The sequence below is a fragment of the Siniperca chuatsi genome, linkage group LG22 (assembly GCF_020085105.1).
Source record: "Siniperca chuatsi isolate FFG_IHB_CAS linkage group LG22, ASM2008510v1, whole genome shotgun sequence".
NCBI lineage: Eukaryota > Metazoa > Chordata > Actinopteri > Centrarchiformes > Sinipercidae > Siniperca > Siniperca chuatsi.
In genome coordinates this window covers 9,777,730-9,804,155 of record NC_058063.1, presented here as the reverse complement: position 1 = coordinate 9,804,155, position 26,426 = coordinate 9,777,730, and the positions used below count along the sequence as shown (strand labels likewise).

The following is a 26,426-nucleotide window of genomic DNA, read 5'->3' as shown; positions in this document are numbered from 1 at the left end:
TCACAAAATGATGCACACACTAGAAAACTTCCAATGAAACAGTGAGCCACATCCTCTGTTGTCTCAACAGTTTACCCAAGCAATAAGCTTAATAAGCATAGTGTCTGCCAACATGAGTGTATTGTGGTTTACCCAAATGACCTTGTCCCCTCTATGCTCAGCCTGTGGAGGACTTTGGTACTGTACGACGTCTGCTCAATAAAAATGGCCTAACATCAACAAAGACACTGGCATTGTGAGCGATATTTCCAGTCTATCTCAGTGAGATAATGATCTGCAGGGAGGCATCTGATGAGATCGCTGGTCTGTGCCGCCATATTTATAGTGCTGCACTACATCATCACAGAGCAGTGATGTTAGTTGTGGTAGATTATTGTTAAAAATGTATGCATTTAATAAATGTACCACTACTTTATGGTCTGTGACCGATCTTCTTTACTGAGGTCAACTTTCAGCTATGGATATGAACAGACTTACCACCAGAGTTCAGATCTTGGGGTGATAAATCTTATTGAAGGGCTTGAGCCAAAGGCATGCACGCAGTCTGAATTCTAAGTGCTGTTTTTGGAGGCTTGTTTCAGCCGTCCACTGAGGGCTCAGACAGTAGAGTGAAAGCCACTCTGCCCTTCTCCCTCCTCATCTCTCTTTGTAGTTCAATATTTGATGCCACTCCTAAGTGATATTGTTTGTAGCTGTACACTGATGGAAACAGAGATGCAAGCACTTGTGCCTGGAACTTACTGTACCAGACTATTACAATGTTCTCTCCGATGAAAAACACGCAGGATTAAAAAGGTATATTATTAAACTGGAAGACATTCACGATAACAAGAACAAGAAAGCTGTTGTTCTTAGATGTAATTTGGATGCTGAATAAACATCTACTGTATCTTTCAAGGAACATGTGAATACCCAAATCGATAATAGTTTTGTGGGAACAGCTAATTGTAAATGGCTGTGGGGGGGAAACAAATTTTAGTCCACTGCCATTAATTACTCTGTCAAGCTCTTATTGACTTTGAATCCTGACGAAGGGTATGTGAGGAAGACTGAGAAAACAGCTGACAACATTCTCCATCTGCCCAATACACAAATTCATGAACTAAGCACTAATGTTATCAAGTTGAGAAACCTAGGATGTGATACTCCATCTTCTTCCTACCCCACTGTTTAGCTAAAGGTCTGCAGGGTAAAAGACCTTCACAAACTTCCCAAAAAAAAAAAAAAAAAAAAAGCTGCAGGACAAAAGGGACAGGGAAAGCCAAAATCACTCCTTTTGGGTTTCTGCCTGTCTCAGAGAGAGCGATAATACAAAGCTAGAACTAAAAGGAGTTCATAAGAGGAGAGAGAGGATTAGGGACAATGGGGAAAGCAATGCAGAAATGGTCACAGAGGGTTTCCAGGGAGAATACATCCACAGAAGAGAATGAGATATTTGAAAGAGAGAGTCTGTAGGGATGGACAGTACAGAATTGACATACACAGCACAGCGGCGCTTGGGAAATGTACAACGTCGGGCAAGAGAGTTTTCTCCAGGCTGTTGGAATGAGAACAAACAGATTTTTGTGGGGAGGGTAAAGGGGGTGTACAGAAATTAGAGGAGTAACTCACCAGAGTCAGCAAATTCTGAGGGGACAGTAGAAGAAAGAGATAGGAAGACAGAAACAGAGACAAGATAAATCCAGGTGATATTTAGTGTGACAGCTCACATTAAATCATTGATAGGTATTATTCCAAGATGACAGTCAATAGCCCATTACGTTATGCTAGTAAACTGAATAAATTATTTTAACTTAAAATTCTTGCCGAGAGTTAGATGAGAAGATTGATACTACTCTTAAGTTTGTACGCTAAATATGGAGTTGGGGCCAGGGAACGCTTAGCTTAGCACGAAGACTGGTAGCAGGGGGAAACAGCCTGGTTCTGTCCAAACATAAGAAAATCCACCTACCGCCTCTAAAGCTCACTAATTAAAATGTTATATTTTGCTTTTTTAATCCGTACAAAAACAAGTATATAAGTAAGTATAAAAAATTAAGTTGTGGTAGACCACAACAAGCTTAGCTTAGCATAAAGACAACACAAATCGTTAAACAAACAAGATACAAGGAGTTAATTAGTTAGCTGTTGGGGTGCTGTTAGGGGGAATTTCTTACCTTTGGATAGAGCTAGCTGTTTCCCCCTGCTCCCAGTCTTTATGCTAAGCTAAGATAACCACCACCTGGCTCTAGCTTCATATTTAACGGAGAAATATGAAACTTGTATAGATCTTCTTATCTAACTCTCGGCAAGAGAGAGAATAAGCGTATTTCCTAAAATGTCGAACTATTCCTTTAAGAGAGACACATGCATGCCCACACGCATACTCTCAGACATCCACCAACATTATCCAAGGTTTTCCCTTGGATTCCATGCTGTCTTAACCAAAATCTGGCCATGTTTGCAAACATTAAACCTCCTTGTGTTGCATTAAATGTATCACTGCCAACTGTGGTGTCACTGGGGGTAATGCAGCAGGAAAATACTCTAATTAAAATGTGTTTGGTCAGCCACAATACAGATCAAATACTGTAGGAGCAATAAAAGGAGTGAAGAGTTAGTGTTTAAGCCAGGAAAAACCCTAAAAACACAAACACGCACACACACAAACCTCTAACTACCCCCACTCTAAAAGTCTAACTAAGTGAAAGGTAACCAGTTCCCAACACTAACAAAACCACCTCAGACTTTCCTTCGGCTCGGAAGACTTTATTTTGAGAAATGTCTATGAAAAATGTATGGATGGAGTCCTGCCATCTCCCCAGCGGCCTCTCTGAGCTTCACTTAAAAAGCCTAAGATCACACAAGGACAAGCAGCACAGCCTCCATCTTTGATGGATGCACATGTTCGTCTCTCTCCAAGCTAGAGCTCACCAACAAAATGCTCCTTTGCATTAATGATATCAGTAAATGTGCATAGAACACAGTCACTCATCTCTGAATGGGGCCGGCCTTTATTGGGCCCTTACGGTAATATATCAATGAATTTATTTAACGCACTAAACGAATGAGGCGTGTGATGAGAGCATTTTAAAATGTCCTCAAGACTGATATCATTGTTATATGTTCACTGGAGTGTGTGAAAACTTCCACCGTGCTACATGGAAATTTCTAAATAATATATTCAAATCAAACTGAAACCCAAAGTGTTGCTTTTGTTCTCTGTGGTAATGAATTCAATCCTCGTGTCATGTCACACTGTAGTTGTTGTTTCAGCGCATTCATTTCCAGTCAGTAATTTGGTAAAAGACTCATCAGTCAAATCTGGTGTAACATCCTTGCATTTCTGCTGCATTCATATTTACTTACATAGAATTTGCCAGTTTGACCATTTTAATTCCACTATTAAGAAACAAAATATTTACTAACACATAGTAAACTAATTTTTACGTGAATTTCTAGATGCTTGCTAGCGATCTAGACCCAAACACAAACAAAAAAGTTGGTGGTTCTAGACTTTTGCAAATACAATCCAGTCTATCAATCTTAACATCACCAAACAAGCAGTAAATATTTCAGTCTACCATCATCAGTGCATGTTAGATGCCCCCAGGAAGACCAAATGACAAATGGCTCTACATGGAGAGGCAGGGAGGAATATGCATAACCCTCTCTTGTACATATACGACTGGCCATGTAGACTTCCATTCCACTAGCAAGCTATGATTTACATTTTAATCACCGAAATGGAAAGATGAATACACTCAGAGACGGGGACGCCTTGGATTCAGTGTACGACAACAAGTTGATACATGTTAATTGGCACTTTAAGGCCTGTCTTGGCACAGCTTTTTAATCTTTCCTGAGCTGACTCATTCTAGGTTTGGCTTTCAAGGAATGTACAGTCATTTCGGAGAAAGCTGAAATGCCTCCTCACTACTGAGCAGTCGTCTGCTAATGCGATCACATCCATCCAGGGGGGAAAATGTTTAGTCTGGCCATAGTTTTATGCTAAATTATTCTTTGACCTTGTCCTATGTGGTATTTTTTTCTGTAGTAACACACAATACACTGTAATACATTTAAATAAAAACTGAAGGGAAAAGGGGAATAAAAAACACATCATCTGGAAAACAGGAATTAGTTTCAACATTAATATTAATTTTTTTAGGATTAGGATTCGCGTCATGAGATACTGCTTCCACATCCAAGACCTTTCACTAGAGCTAAAAAAAAAGCCACTCTAATGACAAATTCTAAGTTCAAATCCTCATCAAACCCCTGTTGCCAGAATTTTTCTTTCCTTTCGTCTTTTAGTGGTGGGTTGAGAATGGGATGACGCTGCACCTCCCCCAGCGTATTAACATATTCATCCCCTGCGCCGAGCACTGACACTGCCGTTTTACATTTCCTTTAGCTAAGCTAATAGGCCTTCATCTTGGATTAAAGACCTCAGCTGTGCTCTGACACAGCACCAAGCTCACCTTGTTTCGTACAGAATATTTTTTTTTAAAGGGATCAATTTAGTCAAGGGATATAGGGGCTAAAGCAAAATTTCTAAATGTTAATGGTGGAGACACTGGATTTGAAGTTTTTTTAAAAATTATTATTTGGACTGCGGACTGAATTAAAAACGTTGCCAAAAACACCATATGGATGCTTGGTTATTCGTAGCTAAGAATGTGAGCTCAAGTTTTGGGCATGAACATCTTTTATGTGCTCATAACATAGTTTTATTCCAGTAAAAGGTCTTGAATTTGTGGTTGATGCACATTTCCGATACATCTGAAAAAAGGATTTAGGTCATTTTAAGAGAAAAAGACAAGAATGATGACAAGGCAAGATCAACCTGAAAATAAACAATTATGGACAGTAAAATGAACATCTGTGCTGTATATCCTGCGCGTTAGAGACTTACACATGTGAAATCCATCATTGAAGGGTTGTGTTTTCTATGCTTCTATTGTCTGACTGTCTTACCTTCACTTAAAGGGTCCAACGTGTGAATCATCAGCTGGAAAATGCTGTTCCTCATCAAGCTGTTGTGCAGGGAGGCGGAACTACCCCCCCTCTGAAGTCGAGGCCTGGCCTGTGAAAGGAGAAACAAGGTGTCAATCAAACATCCCGCTGCTGGACTTTTTTTTTTTTTCAAACCTAGAACATACTTCCTACTAGCAAAAAAAAAGAAGACATAATTTTGGTCCAACAACTGATTCTTATTTCTGTCATAAAGCACATATGCTGATATTAACATCAATCTATAAATTGTAAGCACTCTACTAGAACCATTTCAAATCCAAGCTGTTTGGAATATGATTACCTAATCCTCTTTTGCACAAAACCCCTGAGCAGAACCTGAAACCCAATACAACTATCATTAAGTGCCTCAGCTTCTTAAAATATAAGCCCCATGGGTTGAGACAGGCATTCACAGTTTAAGTGGCATATGAGTTTTTTTCATCCAAAACAACCCTCGCCGAGGTCACTCCAGCAGTTGAAGCTGAACTTGAGAAATGTAGAAAATTAGGCACCGTTGCAGGTGGCAGCTGTTTGGAGTGTGTCCCCCTTTGGCTGCCCACAGGTGATGCGTAGGCACAGGAGGTGTCAAGTACTAATTCACAGGCCCATATGGGTGTAAGCGGGAGGCAAGGGAGACATGTAGACTGGCAGGGCTTGTGTAAGATGTGGCTTCTCGGTGTGACCCTGAAGATTTTCCTTCTGCTGCTCTGTTTTATCTTCTTTCTTTACAATATGGATGAAAACTAAACACTTTGGTGTTCTTTTTTGGATGTATACAAGCATTAAAAGAGTCTTAGCTTTTCTAAATACATGCTCCTTCCTCGATTGTCTTTTGCATGCCATGTACAAAATGTAACGGAGCTACTGTCTGCACACAGGGAGGCTGAAGGTTACACTGTACATGTCTTGTTCACAGTATGGAGGGAGAAACACAAGTTACGCTACTACAGCTACACAAAAACAGGGACAAACGCAGAAGCAGAAGGGAAGAGTGTCAATCAGACAGGACCTACCGACAACTTGCCGTCATCCTCTGGCGCCACAGGACTTGCCTTCTCATCCAACACAAAGAGAAGAAGTAAAGGGGTGGAGAGGGAGAGAAAGAGAAAACAGGACATAGATGTGAAGCATGCCGCACACAACCACACAGACAAGATGAAGACGATACAGAGAGACAGTACGGCACATTACAGTGATCGTGATGACTGACTGTAATGTAAGTAGACAAGACTTGAGGGACAGATTCCTCCCAACCGCTGTGCCTGCCTACTGTGTCAGTCGCAAGCTGAGCAAGATTAGAATGTCTGCTCAAATTTCCTCGAAATTCATTCAAAAACGTCATTTCAATTTCACTCATTTGAGTCAAAAACATCAAGTCCTATCAGAATTTCTGGCGTATCTTTGTACAAACTGAAAAAGTAGAGTAGAGTAATGGTGAAGAGTAAAACAGGGACGAAACTTTTCAAATGAAACTACTGTTTTCACTGGAGCTGTTAAAAAAAAAAGTAAAATGACATTCAATAGGTTGACATTTTGGGAAATACAACTTATTCACATTCTTGCCATGAGTTAGATGAGAAGATTGATACCACTATGACGTCTATGTTATGGTAAATATGAAGCTACAGCCAGCAGCTGGTTAACTTAGCTTAACTCAAAGAATCTGTCTACCAGCAGCTCTAAAGCTCACTAATTAACACATTATATTTTGTTTGTTAAATCTATATAACAATCAAAGTGTAAACTGGACAAGTTGACAAATTAGCTAACCAGCTGCTAGCTGTAGCTTCATGTTTACCGTAGGCCTACAGACATGAAAGTGGTATCAATTTGAAAGTGAATAAGCATATTTCCCAAAATTTCGAATTATTCCTTTAATTCAATCAATTCCTATAATCATCAACCATAGTTTCATAAAAACTACCCTTAAACAACAAAATTAACAACACTGATAGAAATCTCAACTTTATGACACAACTGGAGTGGAAGCTCTTGCACTTTTGAACAAGTCACTCATGTTTCTGAATGGTGGTGCCGGCAAAGCTAGCACCTTTTTAAAAGATGATGCAGAATATCATTTGATATAAATGCGATTATTTCTGACTTCTCCATAAATCACAGGGCCATACCAAGAGGGAGGAAGTACAAGGAACAGTTTGACATTTTGGAAAGTCAGCGACCGCTTAACTTAGCTTGGCAAAAACTGGGGGACACAGCTAGCCTGAGACACATTGTATACAAATTGTTCGTGCAAAACCGACGTGCCCAGCCAATTATCACCCGTAAAATCACAACTTTTCATTTATACACTTTGTTATTTGTATGGATTAAACGGAGAAGATATAAAATGTTAATTAGTGAGCTTTAAATGTGCTGGTAGTTGGATTTTGTTACCTTTGGACAGAGCTAGGGCTGAACAATTAATCGAAATCGCAAAGTGCAATATCCAAACCGAAGGAGATGCAATTTTTTGATAAAAGGTAAAATGTGTCACAACATACCATTATAAATGAAGCATTGTGGTGCTACAGAGATGCCTGGACTACAATTCATATTCTCCAGACGCAAGTGAACATGCTTGTTTGGTATGGACTCCAGCAAAAATCACATCATTATGATTTTTATATTTGTTTCAGTGAAAACGAAATGCAAAAATTACCATTCCCACTAAAATTGTGACTAATTGCAATGACAGTATCTTTCTAAATAATCGCAGTAAGATTTTTTTTTGCATATCATTCAGGCATAGACAGAGCCAGTCTAGCTATTTTCCCCTGATTCCAGTCTTTGTGCTAAATTAAGCTAACCATCAACCAGCTGAAGCTTTATATTTAACAGAAAAGTAAACTAGTTTACTTTACTTACTTTTTTTTTGGAAGGGTCAAAAAACTCTAAAACTTTGCCTTGCATGTTCATTGCTGCCAGTTTTAATGTTATAAATTTGCCTCTGAGAGTGGGTATGTGCCAGATCATGCCAAAGTGACTCCAGTCTTTTAACAATTACTTGATACACTGCCATCATTCTCAGCGGGCCTATTTGGCATGTGCAGTACTGTAACACAGTCTATTTTTGAAACAAAAGCCTTTCACCAACTGCCTGACTGAACTGTGCCCATTTCATCTCCAACAAAGTGTGTGTGTGTGTGTGTGTGTGAAATAACAGTCACTTAAGGCCTCTGCTTCTAACTGCAAGGGAACAAACACAAAGCTTTTGTTCAGATCTTAGCATATTAAGGCTCTGTTTCACAGCCTACACATTTTTTCTGACAGAAATGCGGAAATGTGAAATGTGGAGGCACTGCTGTGTGAATGAAATGCAGGAAATTATCCAGTTTGATCCTTGTGTGTGTTTAAAAATGCAGGGCAACCATACAAATTTTAAGACAGGGCCTTCAGGCTTGTCAACCCAGTGATTCATTTGCATGCTAAATGACGCTGCATTGCATTGAATATCAAATCTCTTGATAATTGTACAGGAAGGAGGAGTGTGGTGTTAACTCCGGTTTATGAGGTGAAAGCTTATGTGGGTGTTGACATTTGTCCCAAAAGATTTCTGAATTTAAAAAATAATAGTAAAATTGCTTCTTTTGTTAATTACATCAAAAGTATAAACTTACTAAATCAAATAAAATTCACCTTTATTTGAAAGAATATTTACATGGGAGCTGGTTTCATTGTGAATGTTAGTACCCACTGTGTCCCACTGTTTCTGTTTAACAGCTCATAATTTACCATATATTAGGTTTGCCTCTGTATAGCTACAGAATAATTACAGAAGTGAAGGAGCTGAAATTAAACAATTGCCAAAAAAATTGAGCAGAAGCTGAGCTAATCCTGAGATTTTCCACAGAGCTATTCAACTATAACCTAATTTTTTCCCCATTTCATATCTTCAGGGTAATTCCCTGTACACTTGAGGTATAATCATACTATTTCACTCCCAATCACCCTCCTCAAAGGCAAGTCAGGAGGGTTAGGAGAGAACAGGTGAATGTGCCAGATAGAGATTATGCCACGGGTCGCTCATTAAGCCAGTGTTAAATATTATGACTAATAATCACATAGGGAGATTAGTATGTGCTCTGGAGTTTGTGTGTTCTCTAAAACCGGCAGCTCTGGCTTCCAGTTCTTACGTAATGTCACATCAGGATCATTCTTGGAAGCAGATCAGCAGAGGAAGATAAATGTCCCCCTGCAGCCATATGCATGTAACGCTGTGTTACGGAGAATTTTCGATGGACAGTGTGACATCATGCAAAAATACTTCCGCTTTCACCACTCAAATTGCCCACAGCTTAAAGAGGAATCTGTGCACATTGGTGAAACGCTGAAAGCAGAGCTGGAAGTCCTGACTTTCGAACATCAGTGGCGGATTATAGGTCTTCTCATATGCAATCTGAGTGCACAAAAGGGGTCTCTTTCTGGATGAATTTGATTTACATTTCCTTTATGTTTCAACATCCATGCCAAATTACACAGGAGAATAATGGCTTTTTTTCTTCTTCTTCTTTTTTTTAACACACTTTCTAGTTTGCCAGTGGTGGAGTTTAATTAAATCCATCATAGCTGTGCTTGATTCTTCAAATCCTTAATATACTCTAGATATACTATTAGTTATGATGATAGCAATCAGTATTACATTTTATAAATCTTATTAGCCACTTTCCGTATTATTTCCACTTAACTTCCTTTTCAGTGCTGCTTAGTTTTCTACGGAGCCCACTAAAAGGTCACAGCGAGAATTTTTTGATGACTACTTTTGCATTCCCTTGCAATATGTTTTGCATTACCTCACAATATTTTGCCTTCCCTCGCAATATTTTGCATTCTCTCACAATAAATTTTGCGTTCTCTCGCAATAAATTTTGCGTTCTCTCACAATAAATTTCTTATTCCATTCCTTCTGAGCCATGTGTCTATTTCCACTCAGCTACTCCCAGCACAACGGCCCACTATATCAGCTCACTGAATTTTACTGTGAAAGTAAACGTAAACGAATTCTTAGATCAAGATCTCTCCAGAAGAAAGCAGTACAGTAATCTGCAGGATGCTGTTGGTTTTATTGAAGTGATCAGTTACTGTACTCTGTACTGTACTTTACCCCAGAGGGGTTTCACTGAGGAAAAGGAGACGTCTCCAGAGGCGGAATTACAGATGTGCACTTGAATCTACCTCATAAAGCTAATGTGCTGTATTTGCATGACTCAAAAAGAGCAACAAACAAGAAGGTGACTGAAATGCTGCAAACAGTCTGTGGTTCTGTCACAGAAAGAGCAGACAGCACTGAACCACTTGCAGAGATACATCAGGAATGCAGACCAATGCAAGTTGGAAAACCTTGTGTTTTTGCACAGGGTCCTCTGTTCTTTGCACAAAACAAATTAAGTAACCTTCAGTGTTGAAACAGGTTTTGGTAGAAGGCCTGTTGCTCTAAGCAATAATGTTCCTTATACATACAGCTCCTACCCAGAAGTTTGATAATGTTCTATCTGATTACTTCTTTGCACTGGACATCATATAAGGTGAGGTGTCCATAAACTATGCTAAAGGCATTAACTAGAGAATCTCCACACTACCTTCCATTCCAAATAGACACATGGCTCAAGGAAGGGAAGAAGAAAAGTATTGCGAGGTAACACAAAACATATTGTGAGGGAATGCAAAAGTAGTCCTCAAAAAATTCTTGCCGTGACCTTTAGGGAGCTCCCTAGTTTTTCTGAGAGTTTGGAGGGAATTAAATTCCAAAATCTAAATGTGGATGATACGAAGGCAGGGACCATAATTGGGGACTCTACTCGTCACTGTCACACTTGGTTCTACTGTCATTACAAAACACATTCTACTGTAATTTCCACAGAAAAATTGCAAATTCTCGTTACACTTAAGATTAAACAAGCAACAAGGTATTTTCTTAAGATTTGAAATCAAATTGCAACTATTAATGACAGGCCTAAACAGGCCCTTCACAGTGTTTTTTTAATGGTTGTCACAAGGTAATACAGAAGAATAATGTGCACAAGCCAAGACTAGCTTGTTGGGACAAAAGTTACATCACAGTAGAGCTGACATGTCTTCCTTGATAAACTGTAGTAGATGTGGATATACTATAAATAAAGCATCTGTCAGCCTGTGTATGTAAAGATATGCGAGAACCACACTGCCTGGCTTGTTAAGCAAACTTGAAAAGTGAAATCTTGCACAGCTCCAGGCGTTTGCCTGCACATGCTTACAGCAGGCATTCTGTCTTTCAGAGCCCTTCGAGATTTGTCCATCTAGATTCATCGTGTTAGAGCTAAACTGTTGAGCAGCACGACTGAGCAGCATCTCTCTCCCTCTCTCCCTCTCTCCCCCTCTTTCCCGTTTTGCCTGGAGACGATAATGATGATCTTCAAGGAAAGGAGGGAAAAGATGCACAACAAGTCAAGAAGCCATCCACTTGCTAATTAGTAACCCCTTCATTTTTCTAACAAGCAGAACTAATTACAGGATCTGCCACGACGCTGATTTCCCACAAGGCAGTGCTCACCAGGACTAAGCCAAAATTGCTTCTTCTTACTCCCCCCTCTCATGAACCAATCAAACTCAGGCTTTTGGGAGACAAACAGGGGAACACAAACTGCTGTGTCATTTTTCCTGGTGAATGTGATTTTTTGATTTTTCAAGTCATTTTATTGTCATTTCCCTATCAGTACTCCATGTGCTTGTAATGTATTGTAAAGTCAGATTTCTTGTGTCACTGAATCTTGAGTTAATAACAATAATTATATTCCAAAAGCAATTTATTCACCAGATTAAATTTAGAAGGTGCATGGTCAATGTAATGTTCTAGCTGAGTAAATACAAGAGGTGGAATAACAACCTCCTGCAAACCTGATCAAATCTGTAGTTTGTCGTTCCCGTCAGATCAGAGCTGGTTTTGATCTGCAGATGAAAACAATAAAGGGCTGAACAGGATTCTTTGTTTTTGAGATTGTAGCAAAGGATGAACAAAAGTTTCTTCCAGCAGTCTGCATTTATATTGTGCTGCGTGCCCACTGTGCTCCTGCTGCAGCACTCTCTGCCCCAGATTTTTTTGACTGTCCTCTCCTGTTTATCTGCACGCCCCAAGAGTTTTTGATAAAGTTATTTCTTGTCTTTTGTTTGGGTTCAGCTATATCAGTACTGGTTCACTGCCTGGTCAATTCCTGATGCTGAAAGATAGAGAGAAGTAGTTCCAAACAGAGGCAACCAGAACAAACTCAATTGTTGACAGTGGCCCAAATCTAGTTGCCCTGAGGCAACTGGGCAGCCCTGCTTTTTTCCAGATATTGTCTACGCTGTAGCATCCACAGTACTTTCCAGTTTTCTCAGTATTGCTGTAGCTGTTGTTTATTCCATGCCATCCACTGATGACGTATTCCTACATACATCAATGAATCTTCTCTCTCTCTCTTAGCGCCAGTATTTGAGGTCCAGTTTCCCATAAATGTAAACTGAAACCAAGATAACCTACTATGTTGTATTAAGTTCACCTTGATTCTGATAATCTTATTAGTAACAGGAACTCTCCCATAACATGATAAGAAGTTCAAGGTAATGGCTTAGTAAATATCTAGCTTTGACAGTTCCAACACCTAAAATGCTATGCATTCTGGTACACATACTGTAGGTGCCATGGGACAGGATGTCTGAACAGCTGATTTCTCTGTCTATACAAATGGATCCAGGAAGCTTATACTTTTAATGGACTGAAGGGACCAGGAGCACAGACTTGATATGCACAAAATTGACTGTGAAGTTTTACTGTTAAGTGTGTGTACTCCAACCAGCAGACCTTCTTACCCGGCTGATTTATTTGTAATGCCTTTAAAAATGTCAACAACAACAGTCTATTTACAGTCATTTTCTTTATTATTTTAAGCCCAAAGATCTGGCTAATTGATCAGTTTTTATTTGGTCTTATTTTAAAGGATAAGGCCGGTCAACAAATCCCAGTAGAAGACCACATCACTCAATACTTTTCAATTTCCCTGCTCTCAGCCCCGAGCCCATTCATTCCTACTGAAGATGTAAATCTTTGAAAATGGCTCACAAATATATAGTTTCACTTTTTTTAAAAGGCTCAGTAATTTCCTAAAACAGCTGGGCACTCTACTTTTTAGCAAACACTACTCAAACAAGAGTAAATAGGGCATTTACTTGGAACAATTTTCGGCTGCAGATTAATACACATTTGGCGCTCTGGTGAAATTTACGACAGCAGGACAGTGTTTGTGGGATTGAGTAAAATTAACTACAGTGTCTATGTTCATCGTAATGAATGATTTGGCACCCAGTGCAATGGTGTGACTCAATGATGATTAAGAAACATAGAATATCATCAGACTCATCCTTTAGCTCAGTTTTAATTTAGTTTTGCAATTAAATCCTACTTAAATATTAACTAGCCAAGCCCACATCATCAGGAGATTCTGTTTTGAGGTTGGGTGTTCTAGGCAGCAACTATTACTTTATGGCACCTCTGACCACAAGCAAGTCGCTTTGTTGTTTTGTTGCATTGTCAGCCGGTTAGCAGACAGTCACCTCCTATCTGAGGCAAAGTGTGGACACAGAAGACCCTTATCTTAGAGAAGAGGTGGAGGTGGAAGTATTTGGAGGAAGCTTCCAGCTGGCCTGTCAGGTTGGTCAGTCACATTTAGAACAGACGGGGTAATATGCCGATAGAGCCCTTTCAGGTCACCTTGGTGGGCTTGAGTGGGGATGGGGTTGGGTTGGGGGGCAACCTCATGCATCATTAGTCCGTCAGTGATGGACATAAGTTGTAACTCTCTATGACGAGAACGGAGGAGGAGAGGCTTTCAGCAGATTCACGGAGCCCCAGAGTGTTTTCTAATTAGCTCATTTGAGACTGTCTGATTGCAATCACTTCAATTTTAAGAGTTTACTCTCTTAAATTTGGTTTAAAATTCTCTACGGTTATCTGCGTGGTGTCAGGTCCGTCTGCAACTGTGAGATCTATATACCAGCACTCCCTTCCTGCGCAGAAATCTCACAAATTACGAGTATTACTTGAACCACAACTCTCAGAGCTGATGTAACGTTCACAGCTGCTGCAGCTTAGTGAGGCTGATGTCGAGGGTCAAAAATCCCCCCGAGGAAGGAGTTAAGCCCGCCAGTCCTCAGCCACCTCCAACCATATGCTTGTTTTCCATCTCGCTGGGTTGTGTGTGTCATTCCATACACCTACGAGATAGGGATCTTGGTGCCCTTCACATGATGCTTTTACAGTGCAGTTACATTAGCTAATTCGACCCCGCTTTCAAAAATAGCCCTTGATCGATAGGGCTTTCAGTTTCTTGCAAGCCTCAATGTTTCACCTTCAGGCTCTCCCTTGGGAAAAAAAAGGAAAATAAAACCCCCAGCAATCTCTCATTTCAAGTTTTCCAGAATTTCTTTGCAACAGGGGCCGGCATTACTAAATCTGGATACATGTATCCCTTGACCTTCATGGCCATGAGCTACTGAGCTAACTAGACGAGGGCCATGTGTGTGAAAATAATCACGTCATTCATTCCAAAGATTATAGCAAAATAAAATGTATACCTAGGACCCTAAAACCACATTAGATTATATATCACATCCGATGATCTGAATACATGCTAGCCTCAGGAGCTAAAATTACTCCTTGGTCCAAACAATGGACAAATCAAATAGAAATGGCCTCCAATGAAGACAGCAGTTAAAGCTGGAGCCAGAGCTATTCAGGCTGTCTAGGTCACATCAACATACGCACTCATTGAGCATTAAAGACTAACAGCTTCATGATCCGGGCCTATTGAGATCCACTCCTCTGCGTGGGCTGTAAAATGTGGCGGCTTTGAACGATCTGGTAGTTCGTGTCTATGCCAGTTCCCAAGTGCTAGATCAAGGTAGCCTCTTTGAACAACTGTAAGCTCAACCTACTTCAGGAAACCACCCTGTACATTCGGGATGACTTGAGTTTTGTCCCAAGTCGTCCCTTTAACCCTTCCCCTTGTTTCAGAGTTACCTTTAGTATGGAGTGGCCTTAAAAAGAATGAGGAGTAGTTGTAACCTTCAACTATGTAATGGCAGGACTCAAAGTGAAAGGTTTGTCTTTTTACTGCAGATTGCATTAATTTTATTGCTGCATTACTAACTCTATTTGACTTATTTTCTTGACCTGTTCACAAGGTATTATGTGTAGACCTTAATGCTGAGAGCAATTAGGTAAATTGACACCACTACATTTCACATACATACACAATCAGAAGGAGAAGGATTGAAAGTTAGGTTGAAAGAAAAGAAAGCTACTAATACTTGAACATGCTGAAGTGTGACTGGATCTGAGCAGAAAGCAAGCATGTAGACTGGGATGAGCTGCAGCTATCTTAGCTGTACATTTACTCACTGAGTTTTCAAATCTGGGATCTACGACATTGCAAACTAGTGCTTTACCCCTGGAATGAAGTCGGAGAGATAAAGCCATCAAATGAAACCAACACATTGATTTACATTAGCTGCTGGTTGCAGCAACCTCTAAAACAGTGAAATCAAAATGTTGTAGTTATATAGTAAAAAAAAATGCCCACAACAGTTTCCCAAAGTCCAAGTTAACATATTAAAATGACTTAATTTGTCTGACAAACAGTCGAAATGTAAAGACCTTAGACAACTAAAAAGAAAAAACATGTGAGAAGTTGCAACCAGGGAATTTTGGACTTTTACTTTTTCTATTTTGTATGTATAATGGTCTTTTTAGGGCAAATACAATAAGCTTCATTGTTTTACTTATTTTTAAAGCAGGGTACATTGTGCTTTTGACAGGCTGACCTTCAAACCATTAACAACACTGAGGAGGCAGTGAAGAGCCACTGTTCGCTCTGATAAGAATGGAGGGGGAAGCCAAGTAGTACAATAACCAATCGAGGACGACATAAAAAGCAGCCATCAGCACCTGTGATGCAAATGAGAACTTCGCTTGCACAATTATTACCATTGAATGAAAGTAAATTGACTATGGACAAAAGCAGAGTGCTGGCAAGGAACGACGACACTGCCAGAAGAGCTCGCAGAATAATTGTAGACAACAGAAGAGAGACAGTGAAGGAAACAACGCTGTCTCAGTAGCCCTCCACCCTAAAACTCAACACTGTGTGCTTTGATTGGCCTGTTACTTTATTCTGAAAGATACCTTTATCTCTATTGACTGGTCTAACAGCCCAGACACAAGGTAAAACCCCCAAAACCTAATTACTGGCTCTACAGTAGCGCTCTCCCCTCTCCCCCCTCCTTAGACAAGGAGACACAGCTGGAACAGATGATAAAACTTGGACTCCTCATCGTCATGGTGAGATCAAAGTCGCAGGCTTTCTATTTTTAAATTATTGGACTCTGGCTCTGTTGTCGCTGGCTGAGCTCGAGTGCTAAAACGACTCTGTTTCTCTCTGTGAGTGGATATATACTGTATGTGTTTGCAGACCCATGTGCATATATGACCTTAAAGCTACACAAATGACCACATAAACAAAGACAGCTCAGCTTAGCGTCTTTAAAGTTAAATATTGCTTGATAATTTAGGCATCAAACCATCAGTACCACTATTTTTCCTCTACTTGACATTTCAAACTATTCTTCTGTATTTGCTGTAGAGTGCTTCTATTTTGTTCTTTCTACCTATCCCTCAGTAACCTTGGGCCTGCATGAAACACACACACACAAGCACTATTGACTTCTACCTATTTTTCATTCAGTTTAAATCAAGGTTACTTCTACAACTTTCTTTTTGAAAGGATACAAACATGAGTACTCTCACCACTTTCACAGAAATACACAGTACAAATCAAGTGCCAGGGCACATACCGTACAAATGATTTAAAAAAAAGAAATTCCATTTTTTAAAGTTTAACCATAGTAGCTCACAACCTGTACATGCCTATTTCAAGTGAGGTTAATGTTTCTGGGTATTGGACAAACCATACTTTTACTATAATTACAAATGGCTATTTCAATAGGATTTCCTAGAAATTAGCTTGGCAAGTGCTTTTATTACAGAAAAATCTATTCAAGCCCAAAGTAGCAATCTGAAACAGCTGTAGTATATAATTTTATAGGAGTTCAGCAGTGCACATCTGGATTTTGGTGAAAATTAGGTTAACATCCATCATAATGAGAGATAATCCCGTGAACACGTCACACATGACTAAAATAAACAGCTAGTGACGGAGTTCATGCAGTGCAGCCTGGAATTATAGTGTATAAAGGTGAGGGTTCACTGGGATTGGACTGGATAAAAATAAAACACGAGCAGCATGCGACACCGGGTTTTATGTGTGAATACACAGAAGGGAGGAAACACAAACAGTCTGCTCCCTGCACAGTACCCGCCTTGTAACTGATCTTTGAAGTGCATCCTGATGGAAGATCTCGCCTCCGTGACGCTATTTATAGCTTGGTAATACATCAGAGGTCGCACCTTCCATCTCAGCAGAACCAACATCTGCCTCGATACACACTGACTTATCCAACATTGACGACAGCAGGCACCTAATATTGTGGTTGGGTGCAGAATCTTACCTAGACTCCAACCTCTATTCATTATATGACATGTTTTGCTCTTGTTTGATCACCTTCTTGAACGTCTTATTATCACTTATCAATCATTTCATTTCCTCATTCTGATACTGGCATCACACTCATATGGATTTTATGTAATGAACTTTTGCTTAATTATATATTGTAAGATGATATTCACTGTTCAGCTACTAGTTTTTTGTGATGTGTTGTCAGATGTGGCCATGCTCTTCCTTTAAAATAACAGAATGACTTTGACTTCATCAACTTTACTGACAAACTGTATCACGATGACCATAACAAGTAGAAGGGGGCTCGTCACTCCCCTGTCTTTCATAAAACCATAGTGCACAAAGTGCTGGCTAATCTGATCTGCCTGAGCCAGTATTTACAAAAGCAGCCAGTCAGTCCATCAGACAAACAATGAGAGAGGCCACAAGATAACAAGATAAGCGTGGGCCAGCCTGGTGAGGTGGTCCTGAGGAGGGGGCGGGGGGATGTGCATATGCTACTAATGCCATGTACAGACAGATCAAGCCTTCACTGACTGAATCTGACTTTATGCCGTGTGAGGCCTAAACTGCCCTTTTTAAAAGAGGTTTTTAGAGGGTCAAATTTACTACAATAACTAGAAAAAGAAAAAGTGTTACAGATCGGAATGGAAAAATGCTTTTCTTTATTCACTGTGGAGTGTGGTTTAAGATGTCAGCATTGATTGGCTTGGCTTACTGGTACCGTTTTTTGTTTTTTGCACACACAAAGAAAAAGAAAAGGGTTGGACAATTGATTCCTTCAGCATGCAAAGTCAACTCTAGTCCACACACATATGTTGCTATTCCAGTAAAAAAATAAATAAATAAATAAATCGCTGAAGCAGAGAAAACCTAGAGCAAGTGATATTCATACTCCTCCATCTTGCGCTGCCATGATCTTCAAAGCTTGTGAGGCAGAAGTAGGAGCCCCTAGCTCGATTGCAACCTTGAACTTTGTCTCTACAATTTGTACAGTAAGGATTTACTGAGTGTGTGGCCGTAAAATGCATTCAGATGCCGCGGAAAAGGCCTAATGGTGACCTCCTTTGGCCCCTCTGCACATCCTGAGTGACTGAGTGTTCAGTAATCAGACCTTTGTGCACCACCAGACTAAGAAGCTTAACTGCAAGAGAACGTGCAACAATTAAGAGCAACAACACAGTAAAATGACGCCATCTTTGACCTACGAACCCTTGTAGCTCACAGGGCCGAGATGTGTGACACTGTACAGTAGTCACCCTTTGGCACTAATGCAGAGGGGGGCTGACTTGACAGATGTGACAAGATAACAGCATAACACCACATATACTGCAAACATAACAAAAACAGACAAACTATAGCCTAAAATAAACATGTGAATATTTTAAGCTTCACATAGGTAGTATTTGTTGCAGGGATATTGCATTGGATTACATTACACTGCAATGTTTTTCTAGAGGCCAGGCAGTCTTTTGTAGCCCTATCCTCTGAAATCAGTATCAGTATTTTTAAATAATGATAATTCCTCTGAACTAGTATTTGTCAGTGTAATCTCAGGCTTCTGAGTTGTTTTAAATTAATGAAGGAAGCTGTCACATACAAAAGACACATTCTGATTACAGAAGTAGATGACAGCAGGTAAAATACAGCCAGTCTCCAGATTCGTGTCTCATAGGATTAAGTATGGCAGAGGTGGCAACCTAACTCGCTGGGCTAAGGCACAGTGCCCTTGTTGTGAGATTAACCAGCAGCTAAGCACTCATTAGGTAAACAAAGGTATTAGACACCAATCAGGCCAGAACTTATAGGTAAATACATCCTTCCAACATCTGTCTGGGTCAAAGATGAACCAATAAAATCACATCATTCACTGGGATCAACTGAACTGACAACTCTAAAGCAGGATTACACGAGTTTATTGAAATGATTTATACCAATTTTGAGTTAAAGCTGCTATTATCAATATTTTTAGTGGATTTAAAGGCTATGTGTATGTGAAAGGGGTCACTCGTAGTGACGAATCAGCAGACAATTGTCGCCCAACTCTACTGTTCCCCCAAAGTCTTTCAGCCCATTGTTTTGGTTTTATGGCCCACAGCATTACTGTCTGGTTCCCTCTCACCGCACTCATACCGACATTTTCAGCTGCAGCAGGCAGAAAGAACAACTGTACGCTACCTGCTCAGCACTAAATGTCAGACAGACAAAGTTAGTGACTAGTTGGTGAAGTATTTAGCAGCTAAAGAGTCACTTATTTCTCTCAGGAGTTGGTGGAGAGCAATCTAGAGCTAAAATAAAAGGGAATATTTGAATTAAATTCTTTAGGTGGCCAAAACAGGACTCCAAATGAATGCTAATGTTTCTTTGTGTCTGCTGAATGTGTAAATCAGCAACTGTTTGCTAACAACTTTGCCTGATCAACTGAAAAGGATATGTCAAAGTTGTGTTTACAGCTTGTTTCCGCTGTCCCAAAACGGCCAAAAAAAGTTAATGTAATTTGTTAAAAGGCACATGAAGTAGAAAAAACTGATCTTAGCTCTCAGCATGGTACGGTAGCGTTTTCTTGTTTTTGTGGTGCAAGCAGAGTTAATTTTCATTCATTGACTGGGAACTGAGGTTCTGCAACTTTGTGCCAAGCTGTCATCATCAGTAGTAAGTAGATACAGTAATAATGGATTTCATCAGAATTTCAGGTGCATTTGCACAACCAAGATTTACGGAAAGAGCGTGAAACAATCCACATGCTGTCACTATGTGAGGTCTTGAGCTTCCTCCCATCTGTCTAAAACTTAACGCACTGAAAGCAAAGGCCTTTGCTATCCTATCTTACTGTAATTCCAAGTCAGTCTAAGTGCGTAGCATTATGGAGCATTCGTAGTTGCGTTAACTGGATTGAGAGATTATTGCAGATTACTTTTGATGAGGCTGACTATTGAACTGCTAAAAACAATGGCTTTAAGTAGACCTAACATCCACACTGAGATCTGACAGTTCTGTTTGTGTTGTATTGATAATGTTCCACCTCATCCCTGGGCAAATAAATAAATAAATAAATAAATAACGACACCTCTGATCCATCAAATGATCGAAAAGCAAGCCCTGCTCTCACCATTTAACGCTCTGCCTGGGAGCTAAGGCATTATTTTCCAAGAAAATAAGAGAAACAAAGTCATCTATTTTTATGTTACCAGGAGCAGAATAAACAAGTTACACAAAAGAAACTTTTCATGTCGCAGAACAAGCTGTTATGTAATGAGATGAAAGGCAGCGGTCGTAGACAGTACAAAACTGATTGAGGACTTCTATATGCAGAACATCACACTGCTGCCCATGTTACTCTCAGAATCGAATCTTATATGGTATTTATAGCTGCTGACTGCCTGTGTTTCTGTCTATGGCAACAATGTGACACAAAACGGGGACAGCCCAATATCATAATGCATGAAATAATCTCAGGGAAGCCCATTATAATCAAGTGGTTAGTTCAAGGGCATAGCGTCAAATGACGCCCTATTGTCCTTATAATGCAATACTTTACACCTGAACAGTACTGTATGGAGGAGTGAGGACACCTTGGAGCTCTGTTATGACAGTGAAATGATTAAAAAAAGCTGATCTCAGTTCATAGTAGTGAATGTCACTTAAAAATAGAAAGACTAGAAAAGACAAAACCAGACCCTCGATCATGTTTTGCAGGACACTTTAATGAGTTAACTCACTCATCCTTGTCCTTGCCCTGCTGTTTTACTCTCCATTACTCATATATGAATTTACACACACACACACACACACACACCTGCTAAATTGCCAATTAGATCTCAAAATAACACTTGTGTCTTGAAATACATGCGTCCCCAAAGTGTCAAAGCTTGATTAAAAAAGGGTGTTTAGATGATTATATTCTAATAATATTTGTGCCTTTCTGGTTCTATTAACCCTGTAGACCCAGACTACAAAATATAAGAGGTTAACTCACAACCTATATCTAGTAAAATAATTGACTGTAATTTTGTGGACCTTTAATTAATTAATTTCATTTATTTTATGTTTTATATGTTTTCAAAGCAGGGTACTGAGAGGTGCAAGAGAGAGGAGGAGATGGATGGCGTCATAGGAGATGAGACATGATGGTGGGGTTTGATCGACTCATCTGTCTTGCACTACCCCCCACGCCCCAATCAAAAGAAAGTTGTTGTTTTTCAACACACACGTACAGACACACACACACACACACACACACACACATACATTGGTTCTGTTGGCCAAGGTACCCAGAATCCATTGCAGCTCAAGGTCACCTGAGTGTTCTCTGGCACTCAGCCTGTGCACCTCAGTTCTCACTCTTTTCTTGCAAATAAGCCCCAACTCAAATTAGTGTGGCAGAAATAGGACCTACAGAAAATAACTATTTTCATTGTATTTTTAAATTAAGTGAGGCTTTAATTTTAGCATTTCGGTCTACACACAGCATATCAAATGGCGATGTCGGCTTCCTCGAGAGTCTTTCCCCTACATTGTGTAACCTGCAGTTTAAATATCCTTTATGTACTTAGAATAAATCCCGATTTAATTAAAGCTTTTGCAATACAACTTTCTCAAAATTTCATTTCCATTTCATGTCACAAAGAAACCTAAATCCGTCCGGATAATCTCTACACCAGTATCAAATTGCACTGCAGTGTCTTTTGCCCTCAATTGTCATTGAGGGAACGAATGTTATGTGAAGTAGAATTTCTACTGTTTTTGTCTATGGAGTATTCACTGTTTCAGATATTGTACTGAATGACTGCACATGAAGAACCTTGCCTGACAGCAAATATGGAGGAACAAACAAGACTACTGCAGCAATCCTGAAGCCATTTACTGTATGTGGTTCAACTCATGCTGCATGTGGTTTACATGTTTATGCAGCAATTTAAATACAGCATTTACTGTATGTGGGAAATCTTTAACTGGGGAAAAAATAGCTCCTGAGATTGTCCAAAGGATTTGTTTGTCAGACCGGGACACAATTTGTAGAGCTTAACCCAGAATTACACATTTGACTGTGTTTTATTAATCCCACAGTGGAATACTGTATGCTGGCCCTGTGCAGCATCGCTTGAACCACATTAATGCACATTGGTCAGTTTAGTTGTTGGAAATACTCCACACTTAATGAGTTTCTGTTATTTTCCTCATTCTGAAGTAATGAACGTGTATGACACAACCCAGTCTAATAAAAACATACGTTTGGCATCGGCTCTTCCATATTGGATGATCTAAGAGTGCAGGACATCTGTGAGACACTGATCTCATTTGAAAATGGTCATTAGGTTGATGAGAACAAAAAATAATGCATGGAATTAAAAGCACGTCTCCACTAACAAACTGGTTTCATTTTTGGCTCAACTGAAACAATTATCTAAGTAAGCCTGACTTCATTCATCAGCTGCATGATATGTGTAAAAGGATGAGTGTGTGTTCCGATGCCAGAGGAGACATTGAAGGTCATTTCTATCTGCCAAAATGCTAAAAGTCATTACTACACACCTACTGTAAGTTCCTCATAGTCTGACATTTCATATAAAATTGTATTTTCAGAGGAGATGGCGGTGAAGGGAAGTGGGGGAAAACTAAAACGGATCAAGGAACCAACTCACCTTGGGCTGTACTTCCACTTCTACCACTTGGTTCTTGGTCAAGCAACCTTTGACGAAGCCCTCAACTTTGCTGTTGAACTTCATGAAGATCACGTAGGCGGCGTAGCCTGAGAGCAGTGTGACACTTTCCCACATGGAGATGATGTTATCCAGGAAGAAGATGATGAGCAAGATCAGATCCAGGATGTAGAAGGAGACGTCACGGAAGAGTGGCCACCATGTCAGGTTGAGGATCTCCTTGGAGAAGATGGCGCACATCCCAATAACGAAGAGGATGTTGAAGACGGCCGAGCCTACGATGGTCCCGATGCCCACGTTGCTGTGTGAGATGAAGACGCCGATGATGGAGGTGAAAAGCTCCGGTGCTGAGCCGCCTGCCGCCATGAAGGTGGCACCTGCCACGTCATCTGAAATGGTCAGCTTCTCCGTGATGACTGTCAGTGCTGGGACGAAGAACTCATCACACACTATGGCTAAGGCGATGAACATGTAGATCATGCCAAACATGTGGAGGACTACTGCCCCTTGGCGCCTCTCCTCAAGGGTGAAAATGTCTGGCGGGTACTCCCCCTGGCTCTCGTTGCTATCTGCTGAAGATTTCATGGCTATTGGCATGTCGGCTGACACATTAGGGTCCCTCTGGTGTTGGGTGAAAAGCAGAGTCCTGTGTGGGGCCGACTGGTGGAGACTCTCCTGGGGGAGCACTGGCTCACTGAGACCCCCTGAGCTCCAGGTCAAGGCACTGAAGGAGACGGCACTTAAGGCCACCAGGCTGAAGACAAGCCCTAAGATTCGCACTGGCCTCAGCTTTTTCCGTATACACCGGTGGCCCTGCCGCTTACAGGCAGCACCCAATGTAGGCCTTCGCTCTCTTGAATCCATGCAGGGCTGATCTGAACCCATGTCTGTGCAACTTGTGGTGTCCTCGCTCGCAAAGGCTAGGTAGGGAGAGGGGAGAGTGGAGAGTAGGTTTTTACCGGAGACAATGCATAGTGTTGTCTTCAGTTTCAAATTAGTTGAAAAGATTGTAGGTGCTTTCCAGGGTCTGGTTTGCCAAATGGTGTCTTCATATTAGCCTCTGCTGGACAATGTCAAAAGAATGAAGAAAAAAATCATTATTGAGCCAGGAAAGGAACTCTAGAGTGTCAAATGAACAACAAAATACGATACTACGACATAGGCACAAGGTGTATTTTAAAGATCCGTCTTTGTCAGGTTCAACAGTCCAGCGATGCTACAAAGTTAAGAGACACAGAGAACTAAACAAGTACTTGATTAATGGATCACCTAATCATCCGAATTTGTCAGTTTTGATGTAAAACATTAATACAGTTTATAAAATGTGCGCTTTTGCTGCTTTTCTCTTTGTTATAACATTGCAAATGGACTAACTGGTAATGTGTGATGGGCAATCAATTTTTGACTTCTCATTATATGAATTAAAAAGAAATAATTTAATAAACAATGGCTAGATTAACCAGTCATCATTGATCATAATCAAAGTCTGCTACAAAATCAGGACTAATCCACTCCTGACCACTGCCAAAAAAAAGCTACATTTACAAATTAAACAGGAAATTCCCAATTACAATGTTGTGTAGACACGTGGACTCAGCTTAAAATGCATATCTGAAGCGTATCTTCAGTTTTAAAATCATCCCATGGTCTCAGTATTGCCATTCCCTCACAGCACTCTGACATACATCTCTATAATTAAGACGAAATACATATTCTAGAAAAATAAATCAAGAATTTACAACATCTTAAGTTTGAACATTTACGTGTAATTTAGGACAATCCATTGTGGCCATTATGTGGCCTTAGTAGACTTACATAGCTGCAGGCCATTAAGTGTATTCAATGATTTTAAATAAAGTAGGCGAATTCACGATCAGTTCAAACCACGAGATGCAGCAAACAGACTGAAGAACTTATATGGGCAGATTACTACTGCTGGTTTGATAATTTTTATTTAATTGACAACTTGCAGTCAAAAATCGGAAATCGAAATCTGTTTTTACCTGTGAAAATATCACGAAACGTGAAGGCCGGCGGTTTACGGACATGACTTGGCTACAGTCAGTGAAAACGGTAAACACTATGACGCCGCTGCTCAGGTAAAAGCAGATAAAAACACACACATCCTGTCCTGTTTGACTTTTCAATGATGCGCAGCCTGCTGCCTGTAAGCTGAACGGCTCGTCTGAGATGCCAGTTCCACTGACAACTCTTTCCCCTGTCTGCCCTTCAATAACGCCTTCGCCCTTTCAGCTGTATCATCACACAAACAGCTAACCATCATCCCCGACCGAAACAGCCCCACATTAGTTTCCCTGGCGAGGCGCATGACGCGCGGAGAGGCTGCAGACGGCGTCATGCCTTACCTTTGACAGAGGCGAGAAAACAGCCGCACGGCCCGGCAGACGGGTGAAATTAGGAAATCCTCTCCTGTGCCCTCTTGCTCTCATTGAGCAAAATGTGACCGGTCTCTGCTCTCCGACGACAGAGGAGGAGCTTTGAAGGGGCGGGGGGGGGATGCTTTTCCAACTGCGCTCACCTCTCTCCCTCACAGCAGCAGCAGCAGCAGCAGCAGCATCCCTCCCGTCTCGGATGAGAGGAGAAAAAAAATCACCCGGTCGAAAATACTCAGTTAATGTAGCAGAATATTGTGCTGGGTTGGGCTAATCACGTGAACCGGTTGATTTATTAATAAAGCCAGGTAAGCGGCGGACAGCGTATCCTTTCCTGCTTGGTTCAAGCAGAGGGGGCTTTGGTGATGTTGCATTTTGAGGGAGGAGTTGCCGTGGTTACACAGTAAAGGCAGTATTTCCACTGATTTATTTTTTATTTTTTATTCTTCTGATGACGGAACAGGTGGATAAGCTTCAGCTCAGTTGCTGATTTATGTAAAGCTACGCCTTAGGTCATTTCAAGGTTATATGCAAGTGGTGATCCCCTTCTCACAGATAACACTGTAATGAGCCCAGGGTGAAGCGTCATTCAAGTCATGCATCTTTACACGCTAGTGTAATATTGCGGAAATTCGCATATTCGTGTTCTTACCAAGAGTTTGATAAGGAGATTGATACCATTCACATATGTGTGTGTTTAGCTTATTGTATAAGTAGGCTCTATTGGAAACAGGGGCTAGCCTGGCTCTGTCTGAAAGTAACTACCAGCACTTCTAAAGGTCACTATACTTAGT

The 26,426-nt window shown here is 40.5% G+C and overlaps 1 protein-coding gene across 11 annotated transcripts in view; it reads right to left on the bottom strand.

The window, feature by feature from the left end:
* LOC122870445 (sodium/potassium/calcium exchanger 2-like) overlaps positions 1-26,038 on the bottom strand; it is a 45,366-nt gene extending 19,328 nt beyond the window's left edge. For 2 of the 11 annotated variants that reach the window (XM_044184627.1, XM_044184633.1), the window contains exons 1-5: positions 25,606-26,038; positions 23,222-24,302; positions 6,012-6,059; positions 4,960-5,068; positions 1,612-1,626 (exon numbers count right to left, since the gene is read on the bottom strand). In XM_044184627.1, coding sequence (XP_044040562.1) covers positions 1,612-1,626; positions 4,960-5,068; positions 6,012-6,059; positions 23,222-24,124 — 1,075 coding nt within the window. In that variant the 5' untranslated portion in view covers positions 24,125-24,302; positions 25,606-26,038. Of the gene's footprint in view, positions 1-1,611; positions 1,627-4,959; positions 5,069-6,011; positions 6,060-23,221; positions 24,303-25,242; positions 25,474-25,605 lie in introns of those variants that run through there. The other 9 variants (XM_044184628.1, XM_044184631.1, XM_044184629.1 and 6 more) reach the window with 9 other exon arrangements.
* Positions 26,039-26,426: the final 388 nt, after the last annotated feature.